Source organism: Paramisgurnus dabryanus, chromosome 13 (genome assembly GCF_030506205.2).
Source record: "Paramisgurnus dabryanus chromosome 13, PD_genome_1.1, whole genome shotgun sequence".
NCBI classification, from domain to species: Eukaryota; Metazoa; Chordata; class Actinopteri; order Cypriniformes; family Cobitidae; genus Paramisgurnus; species Paramisgurnus dabryanus.
Window position 1 is genome coordinate 183,585 of NC_133349.1, and position 15,090 is coordinate 198,674.

General features: G+C 41.5%; 1 protein-coding gene across 4 annotated transcripts in view; it reads left to right on the forward strand.

The window, feature by feature from the left end:
- LOC135752156 (intermembrane lipid transfer protein VPS13B-like) overlaps window positions 1-15,090 on the forward strand; it is an 84,324-nt gene that overhangs the window by 23,302 nt on the left and 45,932 nt on the right. For all 4 annotated transcript variants that reach the window (XM_065270546.2, XM_065270547.2, XM_065270545.2 and 1 more), the window contains exons 19-21: window positions 12,630-12,742; window positions 12,810-12,936; window positions 13,301-13,428. In XM_065270546.2, coding sequence (XP_065126618.1) covers window positions 12,630-12,742; window positions 12,810-12,936; window positions 13,301-13,428 — 368 coding nt within the window. The remainder of the gene's footprint in view (window positions 1-12,629; window positions 12,743-12,809; window positions 12,937-13,300; window positions 13,429-15,090) is intronic.

A 15,090-nucleotide genomic window follows, 5' to 3' on the forward strand; every position in this document is an offset into this window, starting at 1 on the left:
ACATGGCTGACTTCACTAAAGGGACTTCGGCGGTACCCCGATGTCCGTTAACACAACAAAGTTGCTAAACTGCAAATTCGCAAGTTAAAGTATAGATAACTGATTAGCACCGAGTGAACTTTTAGACTTTGAAGTTTTAGTTCACTTTTGAGTTCTGATGGAGTATTGTATGAAGCTCTGTTGTTCATACATTACGAAAAAACCCACTCCTGTCTCGCTGAATTTGTTTTTCAGGTTTTACTGTAATGCTGCTAATCCAATAACTAAAATCTGATTCTGAATGTTGTTAGTGTAGTTTAACAATGCGGTCTCTCTCCGAGCTCACTCGCTCATGTTTTTGTTTAATACAATGCAGTTTTCAAGCGATGTTTTATGACTTTGTGTAGCCGTGTTAGCCTTTAATTTGGCCCAAAATATTTCTAAACGTCTGTCGTGCACTTTATGAATTCCATAATAATCTCTTTCACAATCTCGCTCGGTCCAGAAGAGCCACATACACTTGGAAGCGTTCCCGTTCTTACATGCGTTTGTTCTCGCTCGCTTTATCTCCCTTTTCCTGAGCGCGTTAACCTCAAAGCTTTCTTCAAACTTAACGTTTAATTACCTTGAAATGACATTTAAATAATTCCCAGGCTGATCCTGATCTCTGGCTCACAGAGTCAACATGAAGATGGGCCGTTCGCTCATCTACATCTGCTTTCCATTCAATTGTTTACCACTGAATTAAAAAGAAATTCCAATTTACTTAGAAAATGGCCGTTCTGTACCCGCTAAACTCCCGTAGTCGCAGACCAAATATGTTTCCGTTTAATGAGCCTGAGGTTGTGGCACACTAATAAATTAAATGCACTTAAAGGCGTTGGATTAACACAAAAGAAACCCAACCGCATGTCTTTGAAACCTCTTTTATGAACATATAGTGATTTTCTGCTCAGCGTTAGGTTAACCCTCCGCTGGACGCTGAATGGATGCAGTCATTGTGTATGTGTGTGTGTGTGTGTGTGTGTGTTTAATAGTCTACTAGTGTAGTGCTAACTGCATTAACAGTATAAACATGGAGTGCATCAAACAGTAGTGTGCTACAGCGTATGATCTCATTATGTTAATGATTTTGCAGGTGAAGTATGAATCTACAGGGTGGCAGTGGGGTGTTTTATGGGTGTGCAGTATTAAGTTTGAGTGTTGCCCTAGACTGCAGGTGTGTCGCTCTATTTCTTTCTCTCTCTCTCTCTCTTGCTCTAGCTCTTGCTCTCTCTCTCTCTCTCTCGCGCTCTCTCTGTTCGTCCCCGGGGACCCGCAAGGCGAGTTGAGCTTTATGATCATTGAAAAAGAGCTCAAGACGGAGCGGATCGCGGGGGCCGCATGTGTTCGTGCAGCTGTGAGAGTGTGATTTATGTCTGTCTCAGAACTCCACCATTTTAAAATGCTACATTTAATCAAACGCAGGGGGCCGAAGTCACCCGATGCATTGGATGTTCAGAGTTTGTGCTGTGGGAACAGCAGAACAAAGACGTCTTTAATGTTCACTTCAACAGATTTACTGAGATTATGAGACATTTGTACATTGTGCGGTGTCTGGAACTTTAAAACATGTTAGTGAATCTGCAGACATGCGGCTAGTTAACAGACAGATTGATTAAAAGCTGCACAGCATCTACCTGACTGACAGCACCTTTCTACCCGTCAGCTGAGGTGTGTGTGTGTGTGTGTGTGTGTGTGTGTGTGTGTGTGCGTTCGCGCACGCATGTCTGTGTTTGTGTGCGGAGATGATGTGAGTTCTCTATCCAGCTGGACTTTGCTGGATTGTGTGTGAGGCAGTAGAATAATGACAGCAGGTGGATCGGGTCTGGTGCTGCTTTGATCCCCCAACACTCTGACCTGAAACCGGATCTCCCGCTTGACGGTTGTGTGGGGCTTCAGGACCCGTGTGAGTCTGTTAGCTCTCATATCTATTAACAGCTCTCAGAGTCTGTGTGCCATTTATTACAAAACGCACACATGCACACGCGCTCGATCTGAGTCTTCTCTTCAGCACATTTTAACTAAATAACAACACCTCAGTCTTGCTGCGAATTCGACTCGTTTATAAACCGCATGTTTTTTTGAACGAATCTGTTTAGTTCCTCATATATTCATTCTATTGGACTATTGGTGCTGACTCACAATGGTGCTGTTATGGCACCGAGATCACAGCCGGTCTGACATACGTACTCATGCTTGTGCGATCTTTGACGTCACACATGTTACTTTATGTCTGGCATTAACAGCAGTGATGGCTTACAGACACACAGAGTTTAATAGTGGCGTGTGTTGGTTTCGGTGCAGGTTATGCGGTTTGTTACATCATCATTCGAGTCTCAAGTCATAAGAAATGTGGCTCACTTCTGAGATTCCTTCAGCACTGGGTCACAGGAGTAATGTCTTTTGAGCGTGTTAAGACATTCATCTGTCTTGTTGTTGTGTTTTTTGATGTTGTGTTCATCTACTGTGTGTGTTGGCTGCAGTCAGGCAGAATATGATGTAAGTTGATGCGTCATCTCCGGTCCAACAATGAGCGATGCCTGCATACAGACATCACAGTCTGAACCGAACGCTTCATCTGGGTAGCGTTACTTTAGTTACACGTGCGTTTCTCTCTTCAACACAACTTGAGACATCCAGATTCTCGTTAAACCCTAGAGACGCTGCTTTAAGCATTGCATGTTTAATTTTTGGACGTTTTTTCACTAGAGTGATTTATTTTTAGTTCTACAAAAGGTGTGAGATTTGCACGTCTATGAGCAAATGCAGTTGGATATAAAGTTTGGTTTGATCTCACTTTTAAGGATGGCCATGGTGGAGTCTGAATACGGCTCATTACTTGAATAGTTTGGTTGTGAATGTGTTTTAGATCACAGAGCTGCGAGATGTTGGTCAGGAGATTCATCACATCAGATTGAGATTTGAGGGTGAGGATGAGCTGAGGATCATTAAACTCTGACCCGGCTGTTCATTAACATCTTCTCATATAAAGTCACTCGATTCACTGCACGCTGGCTGCTGTCTCTCAAAACCCATCATCCCATAAATAAAGAAAAGATTTGGGAAAGTGTAAGAAACTTTGGCTTATTTTAAAGGTTTAAAGGCCATATGTTTTCCACATCATTTTTGTCAGTTTAACACACTGTACAGTTGTTTATATCTACTGTTATTCATTTATATGAGAGTATTGAGAATGGGCTTCTGACTGCTTGTACTTTTCATTTTTACAGTAGCTTTGAGCTCTCACTTTATTATTTACTCCATTTTTATTCTCTATTGATGAACAGATGGCTCCACGTGGTTTAGCTGTTTTCTTCTGTTCAGTGTTTCAGTCATTTTTCTTCTGAATGATTTTGATTTGATGTAACACTTTTTGTGCCTCTCTGGTCGTTCTTTGTCTTTTAGAGGTCTGATGTGCTGCTGGTGTTTTGTGTATTCAGAAAGGTAATTCATTAAGTGTATTTAAATGATTATCATCTGATCAACTGATTCATTTTCAATTTTCTCAATTCTCTCAAACAGAGGCAGGTTTTGTTTTGTTTTGTTTTTAGGTTAATCTGCTTGTTCACCTGTAAAGTGTAAATGTATGTATAGAGTCTGATATTTTGGTAAGGTTAGTTTATATACGATTTCAGCAGTAAAAACATAAACAAACAGCTTTCGTTGACTAAACTCAACTTCCGGTAGACTTTCAACAACTACGTCCTTTTGCCGTTGTTTATTTCTGATAACAAGGGAAATAAATGACAAGTAAATATCTTTGTTCATATCTAACGCTGTCAACTATTACACGGAGCTAACGGTGTAAAATGAATGTATACAATGTTAACTACATGTCTTTGAATTCTTGCCTGGCTGCCAAACCTCTGATCACACACAGTTGTGATCCATGCTCATCATCTCCCCTCATCTTTAGCAAACCTAAACATTTTATTGTCAAGAAGGTATTTGTTTCAGAGATCACTAGCCAGACCATAAATAAATACAGACCGGACGTTCACTTCGGTTCAGGGGCGTAAACGTGTTTCAGTGTTTTGTCAGATAGTGTCTACCCTGGGTAAATTCTTCTGGTAATCTGAAATGGACGATTTTAGACCACAGTTTGTTAAGCTGTATGTGGTTGGTTTGGGTTGGTGAAGTGCAGAAGGGAATCTGCATTGGTTTCATTTCAGTGTTCAGTTTCCATCAACTGATTTTATATATTTCACTTTTTAAGGGTATTTTTATGTTGTTTAAGATTCCTGAGGTGTGTATGATTGCAAATACACAATGTTCATGAGTACTTGTTTTGTCTGCTCATTTCTTAACTGGTTTATTTTCCCCCTTTTTTTACTTGCTTTTATTATCATGGATAATTACACTTTTTGTTAAAACTACCGTCGACCTGCCATCAAGTTGTTTTTCTAGCCGTTATCTGTATTTCAATGGTATTTATGTCTCACCAATGTGAAATGATTCCTGTCTGTGGTACATTGTGAGCAGCATGAAGGTGTTTGTGAGATCATGGAGGTGGATGTGTTTCACGTTAGTCTGATGTGATTTGTTAAATCAAGTGTCACCATTCTCAGAAAATTCCATTGTGAGTGATCACATTAACCATTTTTATCTGACAGACCAAAAAAAGGGGGAAGTTTAATAACTTAAAACCCCCTCTTTCTCAATAATGAAAGCATTTTTGGAGTCATTCTCCAGAAAAAAAAACGAATGCCGAGGTCTGCAGTCTCCCTCTTCTCTGCCTGGATAAAGACACAGCACATCATCGTATTCTTGGCTTCGTTCACTGGCTTTCAGTGACTAAACTTCATTCAATGGAGCGATGTAAACGGATCTGAAGAAGTAGTTGTTCACAATCGTGATCAGATTGTTATTAAAGTGAGATTGTGTTATCAGACAAATATAATGCTGTTGCTGGCTGTGGAAAACATGCGTCTTTGCAAGGCTTCTGAAGGACCCTGATGTCAGAGAGAAATGGATTTGGTTATTTTGGTTATATTTGGATGTACTCTCATATCAGCACTTACTTATGTGTCAACTGTTTTGACTTAACAAGAATCCAGCAAACTCTAAGTTACGTATTTCATTTAAATACTTTTGTTTAATTACCTTGTTTTGCAACCGTCAATGATCCATAGTTTTGAAATATATAACGCAAGACGAAAGATCTGATAACACGATATAATAATAATGTATCGATAATCTCTGCTGGCAATAAGTGCATTATTCATGGTGCAGTGTTTGTACACACTTAGCTGAGAACGATATGTCTGTGTTCGCTAAGAATTCATTTCTATGCTTCCTTTAGTAGTGCAAACTTTTAATGTCATGCTTGTGAGATTGTTTTGGCTGTCTGCGACACAAATAAACACACAATGCCCTTAAAAAGACTGAGAAAGATTGAGAAGCTGTATGTGTAGTGAAATTGCATAGTAGCCGCAGCATGTAGGCTGTCAATCATAGAAGTGGGCGGGACGCCGGGACAAATGCTCTTAAAGTGAAAATGCACAAATCAGACAATCAGAGGCTGAAAAACAGGGTGGAAAATGATTGTAAATTAATTAACTTTGAGGGACGAGGAAAGAGTAATATTATAAATACACCTCATAATAAATTAATAAAACATGACCCCTTTAAAGGAGGGACTGTGCTGAAAATCTCTCAGCAAACCCAAGCAGCAGTACGGCAGCACACTTGAAATTACACACAATGCACTAGCAGGACGCCAGTGAGTTTGGCACAGGCAAACTGAAACCGCAATGAGTGATCAACCTCACGCATGTCTCCTAAAGGGAATTGTTTTGCTTTTATAGTCATGCTGTAGTTTGTGATTCTGGCTAACTGATAACTGCAGGTCACATGCGCTCACAGACAACGGCAGGTAGTTTTCTGTGCCGGTGGCGGAACGAATTGGAGTCTCCGCGGTCCAGTGAAGCTATCCAAACACAAGGTGTGTAGGAGGGCTGAGAGGCGACCCTTTCCCATGATCCCTCATCCAGAGTTGTGCTCGCTGAAGGTGAAGTGACGTGGACCTTACCGGTCTGCTCGTCGAGGAGGGAGGGAGGGAGGGAGTTTTTGACGACAGATAAACATTAGCAAGCGCAGTAGTGGGTTAATCTGTCATTAATTCAGCTCATTACAGGCCTGTCATCAGACTTGAGTTCAGGTGGAGCGTTGGAGGAGAAAGGGAATTCTCACAGTGTGAAATGAATGAAATCAACCAGTAGGAACGTTGAAGAGATGACGTATTAGCTGCATTCCCAGTATCCGTTTGTTTCCTCTACTACAGTCAAGAAAATGTAAATGGTCTACTTAGGAAGTAAATGAAAACCATGTCATGTATTGTATGATTGCAGTTCTTTCAGATGGATCACACTGGTTAAAGCACGTACAATACGTCAGGCTGGTTTTGTGTACTGCTTGTATTGTAGTATATTACTGTTATGAAATTCCAATACTGTTGTGTACTTACATACTTTCACTAAAGAATGTTGATGACAGCATAAACACAGATGTGTGTGTGCGCGTGTGTGTGTGTGTGTGTGTGTGTGTGTGTGTGTGTGTGTGTGTGCGTGTGTGCGTGCGTGTGTGTGTGTTTGCACTGGGTGTATTCAGTAGGACTCAGCTGAGAGACCTGCATCTAATTTTATTTAGAAAAAAGAGAGGGAGAGAGAGGCGTGATGAGGTGTGGGGTTTGATCGGTCGGTGGGTTAGTTGGTTGGTAAACGGTAGTTGTGGGTGGTCCGCAGTGCCACTCTCTCCTGCTCATTTTTAAAGTGGTTTGTTTGACACTCTCTGGCCTTAATTTGCGCTGTTATTTCCTGCTGCACTTACAGCTGTGTGTGAGTTCCCATCATGCACTGCAGGCCTCTGTGACCTCTCACATTTACTCATAACATCACTGCCCCCCTGTGGATGATCCCACTGCACAGTGGCCTTTATCAGTCAGATGTTTATCATTTCATGCTGATTCCTGCATTCAGTTAAGATGATAAGACCTAATAGGACTATTAGAAAGAGATGCTCTGTGTTCAGCAAGCTAAATGTTCCTACTCGGAGAATACTTGAGATAAATGCATGTGTGTGTGTGTGTTACACTTTAATCTTGATCTGTTTTTGGCTCATGACCATCTTAGAAACACAGCAGTGGTCCTTCTGAACGCTCTGTCGCATGGAAACCTGTGGCGCAGGCGGTTCTTCTCTTCTCCAGCTTTAATGGGCTCAGTGTAAACGCTCGTGCAGCTCTCTGCTCTACAAATAAATAATTACCAAAGCCTATCGAATGGATACGTCAAACACACAGAGGAACGTTTTCTACCCAAATAAACCTCAAGAGAACTGTCTCACTCTTTCTGTCTCACTTTTTCTGTCTTTCTCTCTCTCTCAATCAGTTTTAATGTGCTTTATTGTCATGTCAAACACTTGTACACTTAAATCAACAAAACAGTGTAGTTTATGTCATAAAAGTGATGTAGTCTTTACCGGTGAAAAACAAAATTATCTTTCTGTAGACGCATTCAGCAGTAATAACATAAACTGCTTACGTGGAACAAACATAACTTTCACAAAGAATCAATAGTGTTGACTTTATGCAGCACTGCGCAGACCGATCGACGGCTGACTTGAAGCAGTGCATGCCTGTTAGACATTTTGTCTGATTTGAGCTGGCGCTGAAGACATGTGACTGTGACGTGTGGTTTTAAAGGACCGCGAGAGCGTTTCGAGAGCAGCCGCCTGCACAGCGGCAGCACGGTGTTCTGATGACGACACAGCTCTTTGTGATTGGTCGCCTCACTGATGACAATGATCACATGCATTTTTTATGTTTGATCCAACCTTTAGTTCCACTAATAAACATTTATAAATTCATGTTTTTATAAGAGGTAAAATCCCTAATGTAACCATAATATGTTATATTGTGTCATGTAATGAACTAAAAATGAAAGAAGCTCTATTGCTATTTTAATAATGTAGGCTTGTTTCCTGTTATTTTGGGGCATACAGTATGAGCAGCAATTAAAATACTCAATATAATTTTTTTTTTTTTTGGACTAATTCACAATCTAATTTAGCTCATTTGCATAAAAAAAGAAAACACAGCGCACACGTCACTACGGCAAGCAGCAGGTGTCCGGCTTGACGACTCCGTCTTCAACTCCTCCTTCGACTGTAAGCAACAAACCTCGCCGATTGGTCTGCGCAGCGCTGAATGAACTCGAACACACCTAATAACAAGTGTCCTTTTAGAGTAGTTTATTTCTAATAAACAAGTAGATGACCTTAGTTTAAATCATAGCTACAGTGTATAAAAAAACTACACTGAGCTAACATTGCTGTGTAAAATGTGTCTTATATAATGTATGCAATCTTAACTACAGATCAGCTGTCAAACCTCCCTTCACATAGCACTGATCCATGAACGACATCTCCTTTCATCTTTAGGAAACCAAATTTTTTTGATATTTGTTCCATAGTTCAGTTTAGCCACTAGTCAGACCATTAAACAAACACAGACCGGAAGTTAAGTTTAGTCCAGATGCGTAACCGCAACAAGGTGCATGCGTCCGATGAAACCGTTTAAAGTGAGGTGAGGTTCATGCATTCTCAGTGTTTTGTCTCATGTGATCTGTGCTGGCCAGAAATATTTGACTCTTCTGTTGTTGTCTTTGAGTTTACGTGTAATTCATGTATCTGTGTTGTATGTATGTAACTTTATGGGCCCTATCTTGCACTCAGCGCAATTGACTTTGTCAGTGACGCATGTATCATTCGTATTTTGCATAATCTCTCCTGTGTGTAACCTTTAGAATTGCGACAGTATTTCATACTTTGACTGAAACATCTCGTCTTAGATTTGAACCCATGAAATGAGTTGTTGGGAAGTGATTGAATGCGCGTGACATAACTCTGTGATTGACGGTGAGATTTGACTGATTTTGGCTGTCTGTATATTTGTGTGTAGATCTGTCTTCATGTCTGTCCGCTTTGTAAATATGTCTGTCTGAACATACTGCTTGTCTGTCTGTCTGTCTGTCTGTCTCTAGCTGTCTTTGATTTGTCTGTTTGTCTTTGAGCTGTTTGTAGGTTTGTCTGTAACACGCACTGATATTGTGCACTTGTTTTGCATTACCTGCAGTGCTGTGTTTGCTTTAGTCTTGTGTATGATCAGAATCCTTCACATGAAAACGTCAGCGGAGGTTTGGCTTTTCCACTCACACCTGCAGTAAGAAACAGATGGTATGAATACAACACTGTTCATCAGATGTCTGGTGGAGTCTCATGCACACTAGATGCTGAAGTTTATTTGAACAGTGATTGCACTTAACATGAGGAGGAAGTGACTGGACTCGGTGTTATTCACAGTGATGCATATTTCACCGCTCTCTTTTACCTCCAATCAAAATAATCCAGCGCTTGAATACACATTAGTGCCCTACACCTGCAACTTACACACTCTGTGCCCTATACATAAGAGAGTAACAAATTACCAAGTTACTGTTACAATAAATAATAAGTTATACAGTTATTTGACTAATATTTTCTAATTGTTAGCAAAGCGATTGATTGGACGCTTTGGAAGTGCATTGAGAGTCCTTCACAGTTTGTATCAGTGGCGAGGCTACATCAGGGCCAGGGTGGCACTGACCCACTCAGATTGACGGCTGGCCCACCCACTTAGAAGAAACGAAATATTTTTGTGGGAAAGCAGAAGAAATTATGCATCAAAAGTGATTGTTATTTCCTTAAAGGTATAGCCGAAGATTTTCCCCAATTTTTGAAAAGAACTGCCCCTCCGCTTTTAAAAAAATGCACATGCGCAACACTCTACCTCCTCCCGAGAGGAAATGCCTAATAATGTGTGCACGAGAGAGCATACACCAGCCTAGTTCTTTTCATGACTCTGTTTACTAGTTGCTGTCGGCATGGCTCATATATTGAGATGTTTACCGTGTCTGCGCGGTTCGTGACTTGTGCCAGGGCTAGAAGCGCTAATCATAGCTTACATCAACTTTTACTAGCAGTGATTTTAAATGGATTTCTTCAAATAGCATGACAAACTTTACCTGTCGAGTAGAAACTTTGCTGAGGCATCAGTGGGAAGCCCAACCTGTGTGAAATAGTCTCCCAAAAACACTCTGGTCTTGTTTCTTTCTTCAGAGGCTTTTCTCTTCTTGTCATACAATTCATAAACACTTTTTCTCTTGTGACTCTCAGACATTTTTTAAAAATACGGTAAGAATGCGAGCTTCAATGAATTAATTCCACCACACATATACATCTGAAAGTGAGCATGCACAGAAATGAACCTAGGGACGAGCACGTACGATGGCCTTACGTAAACATATCACCAGAATGATTGACAACTGGGATGACCAATAGTCTTGATGATCCACCCGGAAAAAGAAAATCTTCCGCTATACCTTTAAATAATAATCCCTCAAACATGCATCATTTACAAATAAATAACTATTCATATAGAAAGTTTAGCATTTGCATAAAGGTTTCCAAACCTTGCAGATGTTAACATTCAAGCGATTTTAAACAATTTGAGCGCAAGATGATGTTAAAGTGAGCTGTTTTCTGTGCACACAGACGCACACACAAACTCAAATGGTCACACACTTCAGATGCTCATTTCAAAAAGCACACAAACACAGAATCTCTCTGCGGTGACAGGACACAAAATGATTTGGCAATACCAGAGTTCTGGCAACTATTCTCATAAAAAAATCATTTTCCACCAACACTTTTTTTTGCTGGTCCTAAAATTCTTCAATCCAAGACTCAAAAAACGTAATGTAATCAGTTGAACTAATAATATGTTTGTATAATTATGTAATTTAAGAGTAGGCATTGAGGTTCACCCTATTTTAGCGATGTCCATTCCTTTTAAAATTTCTGGCTTTGCAATTGGTTTGTATCATTCAGTTTGTGTTCTCAGTTTCTCAGGGTCACTCACAGTTGTGTGTATCTAAGTGTCACTCATTGCTTGATCTTCTCTCTCTGTGTTGTTGTTGTTGTTCAGCATCAGCTGTTCTGATGTCAGTGTCTTGTGTTGGTGCAAAGGATGAGGACAGGACAGCTTTATTAAATACTCACTCAACATGCAGTCATTATGTCACATGTGCAGGTGCTCGGTCTGATACTGAATCCACCAATCACAGCGTAGTATGAGGCTGTGAGAGAGTTCCATGATTGGCTGCTCTGTGTATTGTCATAACATTAGACAGTTGAAAGGCCAGATACGGGGTTAGAAACTTCACGACTGATGCACTTGTTTTTCTTACACACTTTGTTTTCCTCTATAAATATCCTAGCGTACAGTTGAACTGAAAGCTTTCAGACATTCTGCGCTAATGTAGAGTTTGGTATGTGTCCTGATACCAGCATAGACCACCGCAGGTGTGTGACATTGACTTTAGACTAAATGAAACTCCTCTGCTGTTTGTTTACTGTCGCTGGGTCAGTACAAATGACTCCTGAAATTACAGATGTTATTCTGACAGGAAAATGTCCTCGCCGCTGTTCATATCTGTTAGATCAAAGAGCTCGTCCCCCATACGGCTGCGTCTTCAATGACTGCCGGAGACTTTGATGTGCCTCGTGTGTTTATCATAGCAGAGCCGTCGAGTTGGGCCCGAGCCATGATTGGAAGACAACTTTTAGACTGCAGGTGGCCCGGCGTGTGTTGTTATCAGAGAGAGAGAGAGAGAGAGAGAGAGAGAGAGAGACTCTTAAAAGGCCTATTAAGTTTCTTTAATATAGCTTTTAAAGAATGAGAAGATCCACTGGAACATCAAGAGCAAATCTTACTGTTGAATTCAAAAGGATGTTTCAAATGTCACACACAATACAACACACAGTGCTTAGATGTTTTGACACACATCTGCTTGTGTGAGTGTTTATGTACATTTTTGTTTGTACGCTTGTCTACTTGCATTTTCTTCCTCTTGCATTTAATCATTTGTGATGGCGGATGCTAATTGTCTCTCGGTGAGTTCCCCCGCGGGCCTGATATACAAGATTCTGAACCGTTCCAAAGCCGTTCTGGAAGTCGTGGAGCTCATCGGCGCTCTTATCGGATGATTGAGGCGTTCTGATTTACGCCAGTGAATTCCCACTAAATCCCAAAGGCATGGGAGCCATTATGTGCACGCTCATGAAGAATGACCTCAGCACTGAACTGTGGGTAAAGATGATTATTTAAGAACCAGAGCGCCTGAACTTTCTTGGACATTTAATAAAGGAAAATGTTATTTTTGGCTGCGTTTAAGATGATTTGAGGTGCTGTGTTTAAGCCAAGATGGGTTTTTCAGAACAGCCCGGTATATAACTGTACAGGTTTGTGTGTGTGTTTGATGCAGTGATACAAACTAACAGGTTTGTTGCATTTGTTAGCAACCCCATCAGCACAGGTGAAATGACTATAAATACTACAAATCAAGTTGTTAGAAGTAAGCAGCTACATCTTAATGCCAGATGAATGAACTTAGAAAAAATTGTTGGAGAAGAATGTCATGCCCAGGGCATCGTGAACCAGATTTTAGGCTTCCACCAAATATAAAGTCTAAATGTATTTTGTGTCCGTGCGTGTTTGTGTGTGTGTGATGTAGGTGCAGTGCTGCTGGTGAGCGTTCAAGGCATCGCTGTTAACGTGGATCCAGTTCTGTTCTCCTGGCTTCTGTTTCAACCTCAGAGGTCCAGTGGCACCAGACCTCCTCAACAGGTACATCTCCATGTCTGCTACTGTTATGTGTGTTATGAAATACAGTTGCTAATTCTGGGGTTTGCAGGTCCCTATGGTGATGAAGAAGAGGAGGGAAGATGAAGCATCTGTTGGCAGCACTCCATTGACCAAACAACCCAGCAATCCGGCCTCAGACTACACCAGCAGTCCTGTGAAAACTAAGACACAGACAGGTGCGCACACATTCTCAATGCTTTTATCAGGTTTCATTTAATGACTGGAATAAATCAAGCAGATTCATGAGTAGAGTTTTTAAGAGTGTTTGATTTGGTGTTATAGCAGACAGCTTTAGGAGGAGGTGTTTGTGGGATGAGTGTAATAATCCTGCCAGAGTTAAGTCATTACAGAAGTGTGGTTTTCATTAGCACAAACAATACACCAATCTGTACACACACACACACACACACACACACACACACACACAGACTGATCCAGCAGCACCTGAAGCTCAGAACTGAAACCAGTGCTACTGTGTGAGACAGTAACATTACTCTTGAATGTGACGCTCTCTCTGACTGTTTATATTTGTGTGTGTAGAGTCAAGGCCTCTGTCTGTCCCAGTGAAAATCTTTCCTACATTTGAAGAGCGACACTTAAGTTCAGAGGAGCGGATGAAGAACCTGATAACACAAACTTGGAACGCTGTCAAACACCTCACACTACAGGTGACACACACAGGCACACATTAAACACCTCACACTGCAGCTGACACACAGACATTAAACACCTCACACTGCAGGTGACACACAGACATTAAACACCTCACACTGCAGGTGACACACACAGAAACACATTAAACACCTCAAACTGCAGCTGACACACAGACATTAAACACCTCACACTGCAGGTGACACAGACAGACATTAAACACCTCACACTGCAGGTGACACAGACAGACATTAAACACCTCACACTGCAGGTGACACAAAGACATTAAACACATCACACTGCAGGTGACACACACAGAAACGCATTAAACACCTCACACTGCAGGTGACACACAGACATTAAACACCTCACACTGCAGGTGACACTCACAGAAACACATTAAACACCTCACACTGCAGCTGACACACAGACATTAAACACCTCACACTGCAGGTGACACAGACAGACATTAAACACCTCACACTGCAGGTGACACACAGACATTAAACACCTCACACTGCAGGTGACACACACAGAAACACATTAAACACCTCACACTGCAGCTGACACACAGACATTAAACACCTCACACTGCAGGTGACACAGACAGACATTAAACACCTCACACTGCAGGTGACACAGACAGACATTAAACACCTCACACTGCAGGTGACACAGACAGACATTAAACACCTCACACTGCAGGTGACACACAGACATTAAACACCTCACACTGCAGGTGACACACACAGAAACACATTAAACACCTCACACTGCAGCTGACACACAGACATTAAACACCTCACACTGCAGGTGACACAGACAGACATTAAACACCTCACACTGCAGGTGACACACAGACATTAAACACCTCACACTGCAGGTGACACACACAGAAACACATTAAACACCTCACACTGCAGGTGACACAGACAGACATTAAACACCTCACACTGCAGGTGACACAGACAGACATTAAACACCTCACACTGCAGGTGACACACAGACATTAAACACCTCACACTGCAGGTGACACACACAGAAACACATTAAACACCTCACACTGCAGGTGACACACACAGAAACACATTAAACACCTCACACTGCAGGTGACACACACAGAAACACATTAAACACCTCACACTGCAGGTGACACAGACAGACATTAAACACCTCACACTGCAGGTGACACACATACATTAAACACCTCACACTGCAGGTGACACACACAGAAACACATTAAACACCTCACACTGCAGCTGACACACCGACATTAAACACCTCACACTGCAGCTGACACACCGACATTAAACACCTCACACTGCAGGTGACACACAGACATTAAACACCTCACACTGCAGGTGACACACACAGAAACACATTAAACACCTCACACTGCAGGTGACACACACAGAAACACATTAAACACCTCACACTGCAGGTGACACACACAGAAACACATTAAACACCTCACACTGCAGGTGACACACAGACATTAAACACCTCACACTGCAGGTGACACACAGACATTAAACACCTCACACTGCAGGTGACACACAGACATTAAACACCTCACACTGCAGGTGACACACACAGACATTAAACACCTCACACTGCAGGTGACACACAGACATTAAACACCTCACACTGCAGGTGACACAGACAGACATTAAACACCT